This window comes from Pimephales promelas, chromosome 21 (genome assembly GCF_988280905.1).
Source record: "Pimephales promelas chromosome 21, fPimPro1.hap1.1, whole genome shotgun sequence".
Lineage (NCBI taxonomy): Eukaryota > Metazoa > Chordata > Actinopteri > Cypriniformes > Leuciscidae > Pimephales > Pimephales promelas.
The window spans coordinates 11,870,737-11,893,228 of NC_142789.1; the positions used below are offsets into that span (position 1 = coordinate 11,870,737).

General features: G+C 39.4%; 1 protein-coding gene across 1 annotated transcript; it reads right to left on the reverse strand.

The window, feature by feature from the left end:
* Nucleotides 1-10,242: 10,242 nt before the first annotated feature.
* On the reverse strand, nucleotides 10,243-14,914 carry LOC120467252 (uncharacterized). Its single transcript, XM_039656072.2, has 5 exons — nucleotides 14,461-14,914; nucleotides 13,823-13,919; nucleotides 11,271-11,424; nucleotides 10,916-11,049; nucleotides 10,243-10,819 (listed from the first exon to the last, which is right to left on the reverse strand). Coding segments are annotated over exons 1-5 (711 nt in total). The 5' UTR covers nucleotides 14,785-14,914; the 3' UTR covers nucleotides 10,243-10,817.
* Nucleotides 14,915-22,492: the final 7,578 nt, after the last annotated feature.

The following is a 22,492-nucleotide window of genomic DNA, read 5'->3' on the forward strand; positions in this document are numbered from 1 at the left end:
CTGTTTAAAGGTACTATATGCAGGATTTTTCGCCACCAGTGGTTGCTTACCTCTTACAATAACAAAGGTGTATAATCGTATACTCACCTAAACGATTATTAGGAACACCATACTAATACTATGTGTTGACCCCCTTTCGCCTTCAGAACTGCCTTAATTCAATGTGGCATTGATTCAACAAGGTGCTGAAAGCATTCTTTAGAAATGTTGGCCGATATTGATAAGATAGCATCTTGCAGTTGATGGAGATTTGTGGGATGCACATCCAGGGCACGAAGCTCCTGTTCCACCACATCCCAAAGATGCTCTATTGGGTTGAGATCTAGTGACTGTGGGCACCATTTTAGTACAGTGAACTCACTGTCATGTTCAAGAAAACAATTTGAAATGATTCGCGCTTTGTGACGTGACACCTCAAATGAACCACCATAACTGACACTGAAACCATTTGAGACATAGACAAACTGTCCTGTGGAGTCGACAGACACTCAACCAGAGTCAAGATATACAGGGAGGTTTCTGATCTCTTCATCAACCTAATTCACCTTGTTTATATAAAAATTCTTATCAATCATTTCAACAATAAAGTTTTTCGTATCACATATACTCCATGGCAAATTAGTCAGTGGGACATGCTTACCGTATAACAGCAGAATAACCGTTTATGTCCTGTGACATTTGCACAAGATATCCAGAGACATTGACAAAAACTTCAACAGTTATTGACACAGGGCATCCATTCCATGCTTCATTTCTTGCATCAACTTGGAAATGTGGTAGTCCACGGGTATCATTACACACTGTGGCCAAAAAAAAATCGAAAGTCAAAGTAGGTTCTATAATGGGGATCTCCAGAAGCATAACAGCTGCCGTGTGGACCATCTGAATGTGTCAACAGAAATCCAGACTCATCAGACCAGGCAACATTTTTCCAGTCTTCAACTGTCCAATTTTGTTGAATTTTGGCTCTTGCAAATTGTAGGCTCTTTTTCCTATTTGTAGTGGAGTTGAGTGGTACCCGGTGGGGTCTTCTGCTGTTGTAGCCCATCCGCCTCAAAGTTGCGCATGTTGTGGCTTCACAAATGCTTTGCTGCATACCTCGGTTGTAACGAGTGGTTATTTCAGTCAAAGTTGCTCTTCTATCAGCTTGAATCAGTCGGCCCATTCTCCTCTGACCTCTAGCATCAACAAGGCATGTTCGCCCACAGGACTGCCGCATACTGGATGTTTTTTCCCTTTTCACACCATTCTTTGTAAACCCTAGAAATGGTTCTGCGTGAAACAAGCAGATTGTGAAATACTCAGACCGGCCCGTCTGGCCCCCACAACCTTTCCACGCTCAAAGCCAGCGTTGTTTCACTTGCTCTAACAGTTACACTATCACACTAAACAAACATTTGAGTGTGTTGAATGTTGTTAGTTAGGTTGTGTGTTGGCTGTATGAGACTAAGTAAGCTAGATCAACATTAGAATAGCATACAGATATTCTAATTGGTCTAAAATTTCATCATGTTAAACTAAATCCCATTAGATCATTTGCTCACCTGTCTAATAAAGTATATGCAACACTCGCATCTCTATAAAGTCGAAGCTAGTCGCGGATGTGGAGCTATTGGCATCTCGAAAGATGTTGATCTTTGTTTTAGTCCTCTTTTTGTCTCAAAGTCTGCTTGTCCATAATTTATAAACAAAACAACAACAGCTTGAGCGTCCTGCTAGGCATAACGGGCATAACCCGCTTGTCCACATCTGTCTCCATGGTTACTATGGCAGTACGAGGTCAAACCTGGCAGAAACTGGGGGTAACGCTGATATGACGGCATTGACTGGCGACTCCTCACCCCTGCTCACACGCCCCGTTTCTTTGGTTAAAATCGCAATTTTCTCACGATTTACAAATAGTCTGAAACATTTGGGATATTGTAAGTAATCAACTAAACAAAATATATAACATTGGCCTAAAGACCATTTCACAAGATGTAAACAACACTGGTCCAGAAGCACTTCCTGTTTCAGTTTGTAACTGTTTTCTTTATTTCACATGTAAAGAAAACATCTTAAAGATGTTTGTTTAACTTTTTGATTCAGTTTTAAATGTTCTGTTGGTTGTATTTTATCCCAGCTTTTGTGTAGTGTTAAAAAACTGAAACAGGAAGTGCTTCTGGACCAGTGTTGTTTACATCTTGTGAAATGGTCTATAGTGGTTTTTGGATATTTTACTGCAAAAATCACAATAAAAAACATATTGTACCTTTAAACAAATGTGTTTTGAGTTTAGACTTAAATTCATGCAGCGTGATTGTTGTCCTAAGAGTCAGGGGAAGAGAGTATCATAGCTAAGGGACTATAACGGAGAAAGACCTTCAACCTATAGGTGAAAGGTGAAGTCTTGGCTCACAGAGGAGTTTACAGCCAGAAGATCGGAGAGGTCAAGGGGGGGAAAAGGAGAAAGTAAGTCAGAGAAATTGGAAGGAGCAAGACCATTGAGTGACTTGAAGGTAAGCAGAAGAATTATGTAATATGAGAAGACAAGTGTAGCCAGGGGAGGTTGAACAGAATTGGAGTGATATGGGCAGATTTAGTGTAAATTAGAAATCTTGCAGCAAAACTTTGAATATATTGCAAACGTGATATAGAGTGTGCTGGTAGTCCAGAAAAAAGAACATTACAGTAGTCGATACGAGATGTGATACACGCATGTACCAGTGACTGATGGAATATTTGATATATTTTTAAGGTCAAGTGCGGAAGTGTCACGGTGTGGGTTTGTCTTGTCATGTTTAGTGGTTCCCTGTCTGTCTATTAGTCTTCACAGGTTTTTCCCATTAACCACGCCCCCTTGTAATCCCATCTAGATCGTTTGTCCCTGTATTTAAGCCTTGTGTTTTAGTCCAGTCTTTGTGAGTTATTGTACATGCTATAGCCTTGTCCCTGTCCTGAGTTTCTGAGAATTACCTGTTTGTTTTGGATTACCTGTTTTGTTGAATTAAATTGTACTTGCTTTTGGATCCTGCTTCCTCCTTTCCTGCTGCTTCATAACAGAATAACTCACCAGGATGGATCCAGCAGTACAGATCATGCATCTCCATCAGGGAGACTGGCACATAGAGGAATACGTAAAAGACTTTATTGAACTGGCAAATGTCACTTCAATGGATTCTGTGTGTCTTATGATATTTTTTAGAGGGGGACTATGTCAGCCACTCGAGTCAACCATGCCACTGCACAATCCTCAATGGACTTTAGAATTTTATGTTGATTTGGCCCTGTTACTGAGCGGCTCAACCTTTACTGTGGGTTTGGCAGACAAGGAGTGCTGCAACCCCACTGTACCCGCCAAGCCAGAGTATATCCACGTCAGTCCTGCCGAGCCTGCACTCATCGTCCAGCCAGAGTCTCGTCCCGCCGAGACAGCCCCGCCAGAGTCTCGTTCCGCCGAGACAGCCCCGCCAGAGTCTCGTCCCGCCGAGACAGCCCCGCCAGAGTCTGTTCACGTCACTTCCTCTGAGCCAGTGTCTACGGACAAGATGGCTGATTCAGAGACTGTTCACATCACTTCTGCTGATCCAGAGGCTGTTCACCTCACTTCCTCCAAGCCAGTGTCTACGGACAAGATGGCCGATTCAGAGACTGTTCATATTACGTCTGCTGATTCAGAGACTGTTCACCTCACTTCCTCCAAGCCAGTGTCTACGGACAAGATGGTCGATCCAGAGTCTGGTCACGTCACTTCCACACTCCGAGCCTGTGTCTACGGACAAGAGGGTCGCTTCCGAGCCAGTGTCTAGGGACAAGCTGGCCGCCTCCGAAGCAGAGTCTGCGTCTGCTCCCAAACCAGTGTGTGTTGTCTGTTTCAGAGCCAGTGTGTGTGTCGTCTGTTTCAGAGCCAGTGTGTGTGTCGTCTGTTTCAGAGCCAGTGTGTGTGTCGTCTGTTTCAGAGCCAGTGTGTGTGTCGTCTGTTTCAGAGCCAGTGTGTGTGTCGTCTGTTTCAGAGCCAGTGTGTGTGTCGTCTGTTTCAGAGCCAGTGTGTGTGTCATCTGTTTCAGAGCCAGTGTGTGTTGTCTGCTCCCGAGCCAGTGTGTGTGTCGTCTGCTCCCGAGCCAGAGTGTGTGTCGTCTGCTCCCGAGCCAGTGTGGGTGTTGTCTGCTTCCAGGAAGCATTTGTAATATTTTAGAGATGGTGGACCAGTAATTAAGATTTCTGTTTTAGTCAGATTCAAACTGAGAAAATTGCAGTTTAGCCAGGTATTTCATTCATTAATCCATGATGATAGTGATGTAGTCTGGTGAATAGAGTCCAATCAGAAAGCATTATGGACAACTCCACCGACACCTTTTATGTGGACATTTACAATTACGGGCTAAATGGCCCTGCTGACCACAATCAAAACACTCTCTGTCATCTGGTGAATTTGTTTCAAGCCTCAACTACTGCATCAGACACCTTGCCTATAGTTTGACCACTGTGAGCTTGCAAACGACTCTGCAGTACAACTTACTGCACACCCTTGAAGCAGTGTGTTCCAATCAGGAATGTAAACAGCCACTGATACAGTAAGCAGTTCTCAGTATTCTTTTTACAGTCCAAAAGTGGCGGATTCAATCACAATAGCCAAATCATAATCTTCATCATTATCATTGGCAGAACATTAATTTTCACAAGCTGTATTGAAACATTCAACATGTTTGAAGTTGTTTTCACAAAGTATCTGTTTACTTTAGTCACACTTGTCCTGATCCCCGATCCATAATTTCCTTTACTTGCTTTTTTAAAGCACCGTTATATATAAATAGTCCCATAAATTCTATCATACATTTTGTTTTCATAAAATAATTTCTTCTATAATGTTTATTTATTTTTTTTTTTCTATCAAATGGTTAATCTGCAGGTACAACAAGTATTATCATTATTGTCTCGGTCCCACTTGTCTCTACTGTTTTGCAGAAGCCAAACTTCTTTTCTTTTTTCTGGCAGTTTGACTTTTTCTTTTGCACTCTGCCTCCTCTAACCAGCATAATATTGTTGGCTTATGATCCATACACACACAGATTTCTGTCCCTCCATTGATAGTCTATGCTATTACTACTTTTACACTTTTAAAAGTTCATAAAGAGATTATAAATCTATTCCAAATTAATTGAGAGGTTTAGTCCAAATTTTTTGAAGAGACTTGATTGAGAACCGAACTGAATTCTCTAACCCTTTTTTATCACATGCAGGACCCATTGAGAAATATCCGGCAGTAGTTTTCACGCTGCCATGAAATCCATTAAGGGGACCAGTCTCTCGAGGCTGGCCTCCGGATTTTGTTGAACGGACATTTTGGTGCCCTGAAACGGCGAACCGACAGGGAACAACCGAACTGACCATTCTACAACCCTCCTTGGAGGACCGTATGGGGACGCTGACACCTCGGTGCCCTGAAACGGCAAACCGACAGGGAACAACCAATGTGGCAGCGCTGCGATACTCCTTGGAGCATTGCCCCCCAGAGGGCGCCGAGGAGGAATGATTTCTTGAAACCATCCCTCCACGGAGGGGACCACCCTCAGAAGTCTGACCCCCTGTGAGTCAGGACTTCTTCTTATTCCAGGCTTTCTTAGAGATGACAGTCCTCAGATCTTGCCTACCCCTAACTGACCTGGATTGTGACCGCCACCCAAGCTCCGAAGATTGTAGAGGTGCCCGGACGGCAACGCTTTGCCTTTGCCGTGTTCTGTGTGAGGAGCTAGTACTTGGCTGAGGCTGCTCAGATTTAATAGGAACATCAAAACGACGAGGAAGGATTTTTTGAAAAGCAGCTGACTGTTTTTTAGTCTCTTGAAATAAATCGACAACACAGTTGATAGCGTTGCCTAACACACTTGATGGAGACATCGGTGCGTCTAGCAGAACAGATCTATCTTTTTCTTTTATTTCTGAAATATTCAACCATAGGTGGCGCTCTGTGGCCACCAGGGCTGCCATATACCGGCCCACTGATTTGGCCGTCTCCTTAGTGGCACGGAGCGCTAGATCTGTTGCGCGACGCAATTCTCGAATTGCGTCAGCACTCACTTCCTCGTGTTCATCAATTTCCCTTAGCAGATCAGCCTGGTATGCTTGCAGTATGGTCATTGTGTGCAAGCATGACGCAGCCTGACCTGCTGCTGAGTATGCTTTACCCACCAGAGAGGATGTAGACTTTAATGGTCTGGTGGGTAACGTCTGGGCTTTTAATGATGACGATGACTTGGGAGAGAGATAACTCGCAAGCGTCTCTTCAGCCCGAGGCATCGCCGCATAACCATGATCAGCAGCACCTAATATGTTACTATAATTAGATGTCCGCGGGTTAAACACGATCTCACCACCTCAGTGTGGAGATCGGGACAGAATGGTAAACCCCGACGTGGAGGCAGTGTTTTAGATGACAAAAATCTTTCATCAAGTAAACATCTTTTATTAGATACACTGTCACTTTCATCAGCTGGCCAGTCGATATTTAATCTAGCTACAGCCCGTGATAAAAGCTCCTCATCACCGGGGGTATGAGCTGGCGAATTTACATCATGATCCCCCACATCAACGCTGACGACATCCAATTCCTCGGAACTGGATAGCGTCAGCATTGGTGCCTCAGCCCGGGAAGGAGAATCCGTAGAGCGGGCTCCTCCCTGGGCAGAGGCACTGGATCCAGCAGGTGAGGGCTGAGATAAGGCGGGGCCTGACTCAAGCCCCCGCTACCAGATCCATTTGCGAACCCCAAGATGAAAGTCGATGCTGTGCCTCGGTGACAGCGGGACCCGCACCTCGGTGAACGCGGACCGAACCGTCCTTCTCAAAGAGCGCCCGGCGGGAGCGGAGCATTCTCATAGAAAGCTTCACACAATGCTCGCAGTCAGCTCCCTCGAGAACTCCATGCTCCACTCCCAAACAAGCCACACAAAGCTGATGTGTGTCCCCACTCGTGATGAAACGAGGGCAAGGAACAACACAACGCTTAAACTCTTGATTCGCCAATGATATATATATATAGTGTGCTTGACAGACAACAATAAATAGACAGAGACAGAGTACAGAGATCGCTTGCTGAAGGCAACAGAAGCTGTAGCGGTCTGATCTCAAGGGTGCTTTATAGTTTCCTGGTCAATGACGTCACCAGACGTCCTACTCTCTCATTGGACTGATTGTACAGACGCTTCACGACGCAATCACGCAGAGCGTTCCCATCGTGTTTGACAATGCAGCTCGAAGGTCCCTTGAAAGGGAACCAAGTTTTATGAGAGAACGCAAATATCTTTGTGAGAGAACACAAAAGTTTTGCGAGAGAACACAAAAAGTTTTGAAAGAGAACGCAAATATTTTTCTGAGAGAACACAAAAATTTTGCGAGAGAGCCAAGTTTTGCGAGAGAATGCAAATATCTTTGCGAGAACACAAAAGTTTTGCGAGAGAACACAAGAAATTTTGTGAGAGAACCAAGTTTTGCAAGAGAACGCAAATATATTTGGGAGAGAACCAGTGATGCGCGGGTTGATCCGAAATGAGCGGGTGCCTGCGGTCACCCGCGGTTACCCGCAGTTACGGGTCATCCAAAAATGTTTTTAATGATATTCGGGTCGCGGTCGGTCGGGTCGTTTGAAAAAAGATGCCAATTAAACATTTGTATTAGTACTGGACACAATTTTTGATGAAATATACAGCCCTACACATTATTGGCTGAATAACTGGCACGAAGATAACACACAAGCTCAGTCTAAACAGTTCTCGGTTCTATACTAGTGATTCGAGAACCGCTGTCCCTGTGCGTTCGGTAGTACGCAGTATCTATGCGCAGTATCAGCTGCTCGTGCTCATCACTTTTCTCAACAGTGGCACCAACATGTCTCGGTTCAGTGAACTGTTGGAGTTACTGGAGTAAAATAGAATTCAGGATATTGATTTTGATTCGGAGGCGACTGTCAGGCATGTCTGAAAGTAAGTAACTAACTTGTGGATCAGCACTGACGCAAGACGCAAACTGTTTCGAACGATTCAGTTCGATTTAGTGTAGGTTCGACCGGTCCACTAAAAAGAACCGGTTCAAAAGAACGATTCGTTCACGAACCGGCCAAATCTATGATCACTACAGTCTAGAGAGAGATGGAGGTGGCAAGAGAAAAGGTGAAGACTGGGGAGTGGAAGCTCCGCAAATACACAAATAGAAAGAGTAAAAGTGTGGGAGACATTTGCTGAAATAATGAAAGATGATGACCAAAGTGCTGGCTTTGCCTTTGTTATGTGTAGGCCAGGCCTACGTCTTCTTGCGATGCTGTGTTGTTACACGTCTATGGCCCAATAACGCTCCGATGAGCATTTACTTTTTTTTTGCGGTCCGAGTTGCGGGCGGGTAGTTGAAAACATCGGTCAGTTGCGGTTTGTTTATACATTGACCCGCGCATCACTGGAGAGAACAAAAAAGTTTTGCGAGAGAACCAAGTTTTGCAAGAGAATGCAAATATCTTTGCGTGAGAACACAAAAGTTTTGCGAGAGAACACAAAAGTTTTGCGAGAGAACCAGGTTTTGCGAGGGAACACAAAGTTTCTTGGGGGAACACAAAAGGTTTGTGAGAGAACGCAAAATATTAGAACAATCCCATCCCAATTTTTTCCACCACCATGTCCCTTAGGGGCGTAGAAACCTTCATCTGCTTGTGTTTGAAGTTGAACACAATGAGGTGTGAGAATATACCTGTCAAAAGCAAATGTGTTCTGCCCTTTCATTCAGGCTGTGTGGTTGCCCTCTTGTAATCTGCTCTGTTGCTGTCAGGCGGTGAGATTATCACGGATGAACTGACTGACCACCAAGATATGCTATTGTGTTATATTGTACATAACCTGTAGCTTTATTCGTGGAGCATAGAGCTAGCAAAACTAAGTTTGTGGTTTCGATACCACTGTTTTTTACTTTTTTTAATTACATTGAACATTTAATCACATATTGTTTCTACACTTTTATTGTAATTTTGCCTTTGTTCTCAAAGTATTACAACTTTATTATCGTCGTAACACCACGACTTTGAATTTATTGTCAAAATATTACAATTTACAATCTTGCCGCTTTGTTTATAGAAGTAACCAGAGAAATGGATATTTCTGCTGATCCATAAGTGCCATCCAGAGATTGAATTTGCATTTTCATTCAGCACCTTTTTTTTTTTTTTTTTTTTTTCAGACTAATGCGAAGATCAGCTAATGTTTTTACACGGCTTACAAGCAGTGTTGTAAAGGTTAACTGGTGCATTGATTAGAAGCTATGTGCTGTCAAAAATGTAGAATGATAAGGTATCTTGAATATAAGATATAGCTAGTTTAAATGAGAGGTTTAAAGATTTAAATATGAAGAGTTTAGATGCAGAAGCCTCTAAATGCCATTTGAAATTTTCTTCTGTAATGATGATTTTTATCAAACTTGTATATTTAAGTTCAGTAATTTCACTTAAATGGCAATGATAATTACCTATTAATTGTTATTTAAGTGAAATTACTGAACTTAAATATACAATTTTGATAAAAATCATCATTAAAGAAGAAAATTTCAAATGGCATTTAGAGGCTTTTGCATCTGAACTCTTCATATATATATATATATATATATATATAGATATATATACCCTGTACCAGTTAAAAAATATTTAAAATATTTTTTTAGCATGCATAACAATTACCTTATTCATATAATTTCATTTAATTGCAAAATTCATGTAATCTTTCTATATTTTTGTGTGGTTTTTTTTTTTTCAAGTTATGATTCATAAAAATAGAAAACTAAAACCAATGTGAAACAAATGTTAAAATAAGGAATAAGGAGGCCAACATGCTGAGATCACATGAACAGTCAAATATTATTTACTTTATATCTTTATCTTTATACCCAATTAAATAAAACATGATATTATTCAAAAATTATAGCTTTCAGGGAAAAAAAAGCCTTAATTTCTAATTTCTATTTTTAATGACAATTTCTAATTTCAAGGACAGCTGTATGATACAAAGTTACCATAGTATAATGGTTGAGTTTGAAAGTAGATGGGGTTTTTTATGGTTTGATTGAAAGTTGTTCTTCTGTGTGTGTGGTGTGGTGTGTGTGTGTGTGTGTGGTGTGTGTGTGTTGTTGTTGTTTTTTCACCCCCTCCCTCTCTAGTCAACATGCTCTGTGAGCTCTTTCATCAGATTTTGTTAAAAAGGTTGACACACAAAGCAATGATGATGGAAAGGTTACTCCCAATAAAGACTGTCTTTTATCAAGTCAAAATTAAAGAGACAACATTGTAAATTTATTCAAAAATAGCTTTCCAAAAATCCTTGTAAATTCCTTGAAAAAAAAGAAGAAGAAGAAAAAAAAAGACAGTGGTAAAACAGTGTGATCAAATTTCCAAATAGCTTTTAACATCAATATCTCTTTGGCATATAAGCCTGGTTATTCCAAACAAAAAATAAATAAAAATCTGAAACATCTAGACGATAAAATCCATATATTTTTTCCCTAATAAAAAATAACAAAACAAAAAAAAGTTACCACCAATGAACTACAGCATACATTTGTTGAATAACGTAAATGCATTTTCCATGTTGTTAACCAATATTTTTTTACATGGCACCAAAAAATTTTTCCAACACAAATACCTTCATTGACTTCATCAATTATCATCAATTTTGCATCTTCACTTTGCATTCCAAATGTAGATTTAAATGTGCTTTAAGTCCAGGGTTACAAGTGCACCTGTGCAGTGTCCTCAGAACAGTGTTGCACCAAAACGTGTACCCAAATAATCCACCATCCAGCCTTCCTCTCGTCTCTGAGAATAAACCAGAGTCTCATTAACACACATGATGCGGTTTCATCATCAACAGACACAGCAGAAATATTCCGAATATGACTCAATTAAACTTACATGGTACCAAAAGCAGACTGAGGCAAACAATCACGGCCAGTGTAAAACTACTTGTGGTGATTCCTTGGGCTCCGTTGCCATTGGGATCAACATGAACTTGATGCTCGTGGTGGTCCACGTCTTTGCACTTCATGCTGTGATCAAATCAAACAAAAACATTTCAGCAACAAAATGCGGTAGTTTAATCTCATCAGCACCAATAAATGCGCGGTAATGCAAGATTTTTCCAGGGTATTTTCACACCGCATGCTTTATATTCTGATTTAGACATTCAACATGCTTTAATAAAACAAGAACTCTTCCACGAGTGATGAAATTGAGTTCTAAGCCATGGAAGAGATGCTGTATGACTTACAGTTGCTTCTGTAAATATTGCTTTGTGGTTTCGCAGGCCTGTGTCTGTCTCTCTGCGGCAGTTTGGAGCTGTTTAGAAGCGAGGCGAAAAGCCTCACAAGATGCCAACTCCTGGGCCTTCAGGGTTAAATTGTGCTCCAGGGCTTCAATCTGGTCTGAAACGATAATGGAAAAACTTGCTTCAGACATTACAACTCATAATGTTTTGTACTCAAATATTTTATGTAATGCCATAGCCTCTCACAATGTTAGCTCTCCTTTTCAAACAATATGCCAAACATTCTTTGAGAAAAAAAAAACTGTCCATGTTTTGGCTTATAAGGCAATGTCTAGGCACGGTGTAACTTATCAGTTTGTTTCTTAAAGTGGCCTTGGTGATGTCAGAGCACTATTTTGAACTGTAGATTGCTAGAGTTGTCCGCTTGCTGCTTTGTCTCAAATTTGACACTGGTGTAAAAATTTGGCCTTGGTGTGAAATGTTCTAGACATCACACCTATCCTGTTTTGTGAAACTGTCGTTTCCAAAGTCAACTAATCTTTTCCAGATAACCGCTTTATCAAGCGGGTACAAGGGCCGAGCAGGGTGATTTTTATCAGTGCAGTCTCCCTCGCTTTTGTATTCCCTGTTATTTCCATATCTCATGCATTCAGGAGTCGTTTCCTGCAGTTGTTTAGTAGGTCAGGAAATCCTTTAAAAATTAAACAATATTCTGGATTTGAAAATCTCAATATTAATTGTGATAAACAGGACTGTTCCCTGCTGAGAAAAACAACCTAAGTTGGTTTTATGGTCTTGACAAATTTGTAATGGTCCAAACTGGTTTGAGTTGATCTTGGTCTTGCTTATGGTGTTCTTAACTAGTTTAAGATGTTTTCCCAGCCTGGTCACTCTGGTTGTAGATAGTCCCACCCTGGTTTAGCTGGTCTAGATGTTGAACGAGTCAGGCCAAGTGGAGTTTTAGCTGGTTTTACTGGGTAGCCAACTGGTCTCCCAGTGTGACCACCTAAAAACCAGCCAAAACATCAGTCTGGTTCATGCAGGCTGGGAGACCAGATAAAGCCAAATATACCAATAATATACCAAAATAATGATACAAGGAGCAGCAAAATCCTTTAAATTCTGTTATCCTGACACAATTGCACCTTTCAAACATTTGGGGCTTGTAAAGATTTTGTTTGTTTGTATAAAAGAAATTATTATTTTTATTCAGCAATGATTCATTTATTTTAATTGATCAAACGTGACTTTAAAGACACAAAAAATGTTTTCAAATAAATGATGTTCTTTTAAACTTTCTATTCATTAAAAAAATGTTAAGCAGCACAACTTTTGTTCATTATTATGTTTCATGGTCAAATTTAGAAATGTATCTTGAGCACCAAATCTGCCATGTTTAGAATAATTTAGATTACTGTTGAAATTCAGCTTTGCCATCAATTACATTTTAAAACATATTAAAGTAGAAAGAGTTATATTTATAATATTTCATATATGACTTTTTTTACTGTCTTCTTAATCAAATAAATGCAGTCTGGCCAGCAAAAGAGAATTTTACTGTATCTTACTTACCCCAAGCCTTAGAAACAATATTGAAATTGACAAAGTTTCCTGCGAATATAATACATAAATGCTAATTTTAACCCCAACGTTCAAAATAATTAATTGGTTTGAGTAGAGCCAACTCAAATTATACAAATTAGTCCCATCAAATTAACTTTAAGAATTATTTAGAACTTTTGAGTTCACAAAACTGACACATTTTAGGTTAAATTGTTTCATCGTTTTGAATTTCATTAACTTGTTTCATTTAATTTAAATAAACTTAAATTTAACTGAAACTGGGATTTCTATTTCCCAGCATGCTTTGCCATGACACTCAAAATAGAGAGTAAATGCTAAAATTAAGTGTTATATAATGCTTTTTGTGCCAGATTAATATTCAGTGACAGATTAAGTAGTTTAATGTTTTGTTATGCTAGTTTAGAAGAGATCATTTTTTGGGGGGGGAGGTGGTGAGGATATTGCCATGTTACCAATTAGCTATGTAGTATTCATTTAATTAGCTGGTTAAAGCTAGCCAAGTTTCCACATCTAAAAGTATTTAAATTAAAATTATATGATCATTTTAAATTGTGCGCGAATAAGCTTACTCAAATATTTCAAGTTAAGAGCAATTAAAATGTATGAGTATAAAATAAAAAGCTGCAAGTTCTGCTTACTTAAATGTTACATTTCTGAATTTCTGAAAAAGTGTATGTAACTGATAACCTCAAATTATTTGAGTTTTGAGAACTTATTCGGGTTTACATTAGTAATCTGACCAAAAAATAGAAGCGTTTTCTTGAAATGATACCGCTAGTTGGCGCTCTTCATGTTATAACAGCCAATGTAGAGAATTCCATCTCACAAAAACAAGTCCTGCTTATTTGCTGTCTCTTCCGAGTTTCTATGGTTACATGGGAAAATTCATCTAAGAATATCGTCAGAGGGAGAGAGCGCTCCTTTCATGGCTCCTCTGATGAGAGGGAAAACTCTGACTTGAATTTTCCTACCTTTCTGCAGGCTGATTTCTGTAGTGAGGTTTCCCTCGATGAGTTTGTATTCCTCAATCTTGCTCTCCAAGACAGTGATGTTTCCATTCAGAATGACCTGCGGAGAAACAAAAGGTTTATTAAAAACAAGTCCATAACCGGGGTGAGGTTTGGCCTTGGAGGTTCGCACTAAGACATAAAGGTGTGGCCGTCAGATCTCACGGGTGTGTGAGTGAACGCCACAACCTCCAAAGGTCAAAAACGGCATTTGACAAAACCAAGACAGAACCTCTTTTAATACAATACAACACCCTTAAATAAAAGAAAATGTTTTTTTTTTTTGGAAGAAACATAATAGGCCCAGAGACAATGTGAACACATTATCAGGAAAAAAAAATTCCAGGAAGGGCTATGATTGATATCATGGTCCCTCATTGGTTTGATTTGTTAGATATTTGCATAACTGTTCAGATTTAACTTGACTAAAACTGTCCACGACTTCCCGTTGTGGCTCGTTATGCAAAACAAAACCTGTTTCATGTCTGAGTTTCATAAAATGTTCAAAAATGAAAACATATCTGGGTGTCATCATAACTCCACGACCTGTTATCGTACTAGAAGAAACAGCTTATGAAGCTGAAACCAGAAGATGAACTCACATTTTCTTGCTGGCTGACGTTCAAAGAGATATTCAGAATCTGTATTTGCTCTTTGTTCTGGTCGATTTGCTTCTGTAGGGCAGTCTGGTTCCTCCATCCCTGTCTCACCAGCTCTTCAAGGGCTTTTCGGTCTTTGTTCCACACGACTTTTGCCCCTTCATGCCTCTCTGTTAGGGCTTGCATCTCCTTGCGACACTGACTGGCTCCTTTCATGTCAGGCGAGGTGGCCCAAACCACAATAATGACAAGCGAGATGATGGACCACAGGGCCAGGCAGGCGATCACAATGTTACGAGTAGTCTGAGAAGATTTGGAGCTTGCCATCCTGAGACAGGCAGTCGCTTTCAAGCTGGAGATATCCGTAAAGAGTGAGCTGGTTGGTGTGAGCCCAGCGAAGACTCTCTGCTAGTGAAATGAAACTTTTAAAGCGTGGGTTTCCCCTCCAAGCTCAGCTCAGGAAAGGGGAGTGGCTCTGCTCCCGGTGATGGGACCTGCCGTCCAGTTCCTCAGCACTCCAAACACACGGCTTGCTGCAACGTGACATCAGATGGAGGTTATCCTCGCTTTTGGGAAAAACCAAAAGTCTCCTCCCTCCTGTTTTTACTGAAAGAGCGTGTTTCAGTTTCCATTCCCCTGTTCTTGGGAGTGTCTTGGCAGAGTGCGGTACCTTTTTTTTGTGTAAACATTTTTAAGAGGCTCTGTGCAGGAGCAACTCAGTGTTTCCTGAACTTTTGCCAAGCACGTGTCCATGCCCCTTTCGGTCACACGAACACACACATAGAGCAGCTTTTAGAATTAAAGTGGGTAGGACTTTATTTTATAATCCTGTTCCCTATGTACATACTATGTACTTATTATAGTCATTTCAATAACTGGGTAATAACTTTGAAATCTAACCTTAACCCATGTAGTTACCATGTTAACAAATTTCTTAGGTAAGAACTCTGTAAGTACACATGAAATCATCCAATAATCTCTAGATAATATCACTTCTCTTTGTAAATATATATATGGTAACACTTTACAATAAGGTTTCATTTTATGTACTAATAACATGAACTTACCATGAGCAATACATTTGTTACTGTATTTTTACTGTATACAAATACAACTGTTCATTGCTTGTTCCCATTCACAGTGCATTAACTAATGTTAACAAGTACAACTTGATTTTCATAATGTATTAGCAAATGTTGAAATTAACATTAACAAATTAATATGCAGTGTGCTGTAAGTGCAATTTATTGTATATATACTGTATGTGTGCGTGTGTTGCATCTTCATAGACTGCACATTTAAGCGTCTTCTGCTCATTAAAGAGCAGCAGTTTTGAGCAGTGTGTGCTGGTTTGAGTTAGAACAGACCTTCGAAATTCTGCTGGTCAATGTTTCCTGCGAGTGATGAGTCATCAGTTGGGGGGTGATTACATAATGCTGAAGGATGGCGGCTGTTTCCAAGGGGTACGCCCCCCCCCCCTTGCATTGGATTCCTGTGTTGGAATTAACTTTTGCAAGATGCTGGTGCATTATGAAATAGATTGTGTCAGACTTGGGAAGATTAATAGCATCTGGTGGTTTTGCACTGTTCTGGTGGTGGAAGATAATTCATTGTGTTGTGTCATTTATCCATCCATTTTCCAAACCCCTTGTTATAGGAGGGTTGTGGTTGTTCCTTATTTAATTTAGTGAAGTAAATGTAAACATTTTCTAATGTACTAACCATAGCCTCATGTTTGACACAAATTCCTAAAGCCTTTTATATCTCTCAATCACTATTGCATTGAATTATAAAGGTTCAATAAATTGCTCCATTTAAAAAAATATATATATATATGTATTTCATTTGTCTTTACAGGGTAAATATATCGAAAGTTGGCAGTCACCCAGCAGGTTTTCCACATTACTCGTATTCTTTATCAAGATCAACTGTTTGCCGTGAACCCAGCCAGAAATAACAACGCTCTCTGACAAGCATTTTGCACCAGCGCTCTGTCTCACTCACTAACCTAATGACTTTGTATTCCAACAGATCTCTAGATTTCCATTTGTGACTATTCTGGGCAGGAAATATCAGGTTCAGATTCCAGATTGAGAAACCAATCGTTACTTTTATGTACACACAGTCTTATTTAATGTTCTGTTAATAATTATGAACTGAGATGATGAGAAATACAACAACTGCTTCATTCACAGTAAGACAGATAAGGCAGAAAGCATTTAACGGTTTTACACTATAGGTTGTGTGTGTTTGTATCTCTCAGATCAACTAAAAAGTTCTTGAATTATACATTAATGAAATCATATTCATTTAGAGACTACATTTAAAATTTGTAATTTTAAAAATGAATTTGTCACATTACAGTAAACTAAAATAAAGCTAAATTATGTGTAAGCCGGATCTAAAATGTTGTTGACATGAAATGATCCAGGCTTAATGTAAATTTGATGTTAACAACAACTGATGATAGTTGATATGTTGATAGCAACAAGGTCATGCTTGTTCACAGTTGAGAGAGTTGTGCGCACATCTGTGTGTGTGTGTGTGTGTGTGTACCTAACTATATTTTGGGGGCAATTTTTTACCCAGAAGTGACCTTCAGGGTCATCCTCATTTATAAATCTTGTTCAATTATAAAATAAAGTAGTTTTTTTTTTTAAATGTACAAATGCAGAAAGTTTGGCGTGAGGGGTGTAAGGGGAGAGAAAATATACAGTTTGTACAGTATAAAAACCATTAAGTCTATTGAATGTCTCCATTTTGATAGCTAAGTAAATCTGTGTGTGGACAAACTCATAGAAATCCAAACAAACACAAATATGCAGTTGATGTTGATCGCTTTGGTACTATAATAAACCGTTTCCTATACCGCCTTCAAAAGTTACATCTGAAAGTGCTTCACAAAATCTGAAAGTACATTCAGATATACAATACAAAAATGAAAACATGTTATCAAAAGTATTCAAAACGTAAAGAACACAATAGAGAGAAGTAGTCAAATAAATCAAATAATAGCTACCCGAAATACGTTTTGTGGGGGACTTAAAAATACTAAGAGATTTCGAACGGCAGAAAGTTCCATAGTTTTGGAGCAAAAGAAGAGAACGTATTATACCCATAAATCTTAAACGAGTTGGCGGGACAGTTAAAAGACCAGCTTCAGAGGAGTGGAGATCACACGTTGGTATGTAGAGGATTAAGAGTTCTGACAAATATGAGGAGCCAAACCACGCAAAGCCTTGCAAGATAATTTTAAAATCAACACGAAACCTTACAGGGAGCCAGTGTAAGGACTCCAAAATAGGAGTGATATGATCCTGGTCCTAGTCAAGATTCTGGTGGCAGAATGTTTAACAAACTGTAATTTGTTTAGAGTAGCTATTGAAACCTACAGTAGCCTAGATCATTACAATAATCCATGCAAGGAAATACAAAATGTTAATTCCCTTTTCAGCCACTGGAAATTATAGCATAGTCTGGCAATGTTTCTAAGATGAAAACTTGACAGTATTCTGGACATGAGGATCAATGCTAAATTAGGATCAAATGTTAAATTATCACCCGCAAATATTTTAATTTTGTTTGAAATTCTAAAACAGAGCCATCCACATTTAAAGTTATGACCCAGCTTTACGAAGTGGGGTGAACCAATGACCATAACCATTTATATATATATATATATATATATATATATATATATATATATATATATATATATATATATATATATATATATATATATATCAGAAATACATTCAGACAGAAAGGCAACTGCCACATTATTATCAGGTTTTGAATGTATGTAAATCTCGGTGTCATCTCCATAAAAATGAAAGACCATGTGATCTTAAAAGATGACCAAGTGGAAAAATGTAGAGGGCCCAAAATTGATCCCTGAGGAACGCCTGATTATTTCACAGCAGCCTCAGTCCTGCAACCATCTAAAGCAACAAACTGCTTTCGTTCTGAAAGGTAGGACTTAAACCGGTTTAGTGCAGTATCAGAAACCCAACAAGTCATCAAAAATTTTTTGTTTTTTTCAAACATGTATTCACATGTTCAATTGATCAAGAATATACAAAATTAGATGTTAAGTTTTTCACCACACCTTAACACGTATGGGATTAAAATCCTGCCATGATTCAAAACTGAAAATAAAGTTCTGAAAGGTTGAAACTAAATGTTCAAAACTTCAAAATCTTACAAAAAAATGTTTTGCAAGATCGAAAAATAAGATTTGCAAGCTTGCAAAATATAAAAACATTAAAAAAAATATCTGCAAACATTATGTTGTTTTTGAGATTTCCTTCTTCAGAACTTCAACATTTTTTTACGATGTTGCGCAAACAAATTTTCAGAGTTTCAAATTTGTCAGTGTTCTCCCACTGTATTAGTTTGTTTTCCAGATTTAAAACCATGCAAATGGTGATCTGAAAACTGGTGTGCGAATGAGTGAAAAACAGGTTTGTAACTCTGAAAACATAGTTTTGCAGGCTTGAAAAGTGATTAAAAAAATAAAATCTCTGCAAACATAATTTTATTTTTGAGTTTTCCCTCTTCACAAGTGCAACACTCTTTTTTTACGGTGTTGCACATTAATTTTTCAGAGTTTCAAATTTGTCAGCGTTCTCCCACTGTATTTACTTTGTTTTCCAGATTTGAAACCTTGTAAATGTTGATCTGAAAACTGGTGTGCGAATAGGTGAAAAAAGTTATGAAACTCTGAAAACTGAGGGTCGACAGGGCGAAACTTATTACTTTACATTACATTTGCAGCATATTTTTCAGAGCTGAGTTTACACAACACCCACTTCGCGGAGATACGCCCTCACAGTTGCGAGCTTGCGACTCGCGTGATTTGTGGCAGCGTTGTCACGCAGCTCTACTCCAAAACTCTGAAACTCAGACTGAGCGCAAATGAAGCATCGCAACCTCGAAACTTAAAAAAAGCCTGGTGGGCGGGCCTTCTGCTCTTGCCCAATGCTTCGCTGTCTGCTGACGTACAGTCCAATCACAATTCGTAATTTACTGGAAACATCAGACATGGGATTGACCGACTGCTCCGCCAATGACGAAAGCGCACAGGATACGCAATAAGGATGCACGGCTCTCTGGTCAGAAGCCCAAACAAACCAAAGGTGCGACGAGACAGCGGGGTTTACCACAGAGCTCGCGCCGCGCTGACATGTCATCTGCGCGGTTCAATGGTCCGAGCCGCGCGGCCGATTCGTCAACGCATCAGACGTGTTTCCTAGCAACACTCAATGGTCAGCGCGGCGCGAACAATCCTCACCAGCGCTGCGCTGACCGATTTAAACAGCAGTGCAAACCATACATAGCCTAGGGCCTACATGCAAATAAATGTACAATAAAGAAACCCCTCCTTCCTTACAAAAAATTGGTTCTCTGCTGAAGTTTAGAAGTTTTTCCTACAGAAGACAAAGAATAAGAAAGACAAGATGAAATGCATATTTCTTATATTTATTATCTTTAATAGTGTTAGTAAAGAGTAGTGCTGTGCGTCGATATTTTGAAGACCTGCTACAAGAGCTGCACAAAGCAGAAACTTCTTTCAATATCGTAGTCGTCTTGAGGAGCACGCTAACCTTCTGGTAATTATATCAGACAGTTTATGTTCAGGTAATGTATTTTATTATTATTGTAGTAAGCTTTTGCATTCAGCCATCATTTGTAGTATCACTTTAAGCTTTTTATGCTTATATATATATATATATATATATATATATATATATATGTATGTATGTATGTATGTATGTATGTATGTATGTATGTATGTATGTATGTATGTACAGACAGACAGACAGACAGACAGACAGACAGACAGACAGATAGCTAGATAGATAGATAGATAGATAGATAGATAGATAGATAGATAGATAGATAGATAGATAGATAGATAGATAGATAGATAGATAGATAGATAGATAGATAGATAGATAGATAGATAGTGTGTGTGTGTGTGTGTGCATCCAAGTTCACACATAGCCTACTGTGTATTCAATTTGGGAGGGACACTTTTTCCGCAGCACTACTCTTTACTAACACTATTAAAGATAATAAATATAAGAAATATGCATTTCATCTTGTCTTTCTTATTCTTTGTCTTCTGTAGGAAAAACTTCTAAACTTCAGCAGAGAACCAATTTTTTGTAAGGAAGGAGGGGTTTCTTTATTGTACATTTATTTGCATGTAGGCCCTAGGCTATGTATGGTTTGCACTGCTGTTTAAATCGGTCAGCGCAGCGCTGGTGAGGATTGTTCGCGCCGCGCTGACCATTGAGTGTTGCTAGGAAACACGTCTGATGCGTTGACGAATCGGCCGCGCGGCTCGGACCATTGAACCGCGCAGATGACATGTCAGCGCGGCGCGAGCTCTGTGGTAAACCCCGCTGTCTCGTCGCACCTTTGGTTTGTTTGGGCTTCTGACCAGAGAGCCGTGCATCCTTATTGCGTATCCTGTGCGCTTTCGTCATTGGCGGAGCAGTCGGTCAATCCCATGTCTGATGTTTCCAGTAAATTACGAATTGTGATTGGACTGTACGTCAGCAGACAGCGAAGCATTGGGCAAGAGCAGAAGGCCCGCCCACCAGGCTTTTTTTAAGTTTCGAGGTTGCGATGCTTCATTTGCGCTCAGTCTGAGTTTCAGAGTTTTGGAGTAGAGCTGCGTGACAACGCTGCCACAAATCACGCGAGTCGCAAGCTCGCAACTGTGAGGGCGTATCTCCGCGAAGTGGGTGTTGTGTAAACTCAGCTCTGAAAAATATGCTGCAAATGTAATGTAAAGTAATAAGTTTCGCCCTGTCGACCCTCAGTTTTCAGAGTTTCATAACTTTTTTCACCTATTCGCACACCAGTTTTCAGATCAACATTTACAAGGTTTCAAATCTGGAAAACAAAGTAAATACAGTGGGAGAACGCTGACAAATTTGAAACTCTGAAAAAATTAATGTGCAACACCGTAAAAAAAGAGTGTTGCACTTGTGAAGAGGGAAAACTCAAAAATAAAATTATGTTTGCAGAGATTTTATTTTTTTAATCACTTTTCAAGCCTGCAAAACTATGTTTTCAGAGTTACAAACCTGTTTTTCACTCATTCGCACACCAGTTTTCAGATCACCATTTGCATGGTTTTAAATCTGGAAAACAAACTAATACAGTGGGAGAACACTGACAAATTTGAAACTCTGAAAATTTGTTTGCGCAACATCGTAAAAAAATGTTGAAGTTCTGAAGAAGGAAATCTCAAAAACAACATAATGTTTGCAGATATTTTTTTAAATGTTTTTATATTTTGCAAGCTTGCAAATCTTATTTTTCGATCTTGCAAAACATTTTTTTGTAAGATTTTGAAGTTTTGAACATTTAGTTTCAACCTTTCAGAACTTTATTTTCAGTTTTGAATCATGGCAGGATTTTAATCCCATATCATCAAAGAAATATCTTTCATATTAAGGGGGGGGGGGGGGGTTATAGACATCAAGGAATAGGCAAGTCACGGCAAGGCAAGTTTATTTACATAACACATTTCCAACGCATTCTCATCCTTTAACGTCATATAGAACGCTATATGACAAAGCGGCGCTATACTACGCACATGGCACCCGTTATCGTTAATATAACACGCGCTGTGAGGGCTAAGTTTAGGTGTGGGGTAGGGTGTGCGTGTCATATTCACGCTAAAGGATTTATAACGTCTTGGGTTCGCGTGTTATATTAACGATAAAGGGTGCCATGTGCGTAGTCCTGCGCCGTTTTTGCATATAGCGTTCTATATGACGTTAAAGAATGGGAACGGGCTGCACATTTCATACACAATGTTAATTCAAAGTGCTTTACATAGAAGAAATTAAAATAATCAAAAGAAATAAGAATAATCGAAACAGTTTAGAGTAAAAACAGCCCATTCTCACCCCCAAGGCGTCACCTAACTGAGGCACCCTTTAGATGACGCCCTAGGATTTCTTTCCTTTAGCGTCAGTTAGATGACGCCGTAAAATCGCGTCATTTAACTGAC

What these genes read in the sequence shown, in the direction of transcription:
- LOC120467252 (XM_039656072.2), bottom strand. Translation starts at nt 14,784, where the DNA reads ATGGCAAGCTCCAAATCTTCTCAGACTACTCGTAACATTGTGATCGCC. An exon ending in AGAAATCAGCCTGCAGAAAG is followed by an intron (nt 11,425 to 13,822) that starts GTAGGAAAATTC and finishes TTATCGTTTCAG; the next exon opens with ACCAGATTGAAGCCCTGGAG. An exon ending in CAATATTTACAGAAGCAACT is followed by an intron (nt 11,050 to 11,270) that starts GTAAGTCATACA and finishes ATTTGATCACAG; the next exon opens with CATGAAGTGCAAAGACGTGG.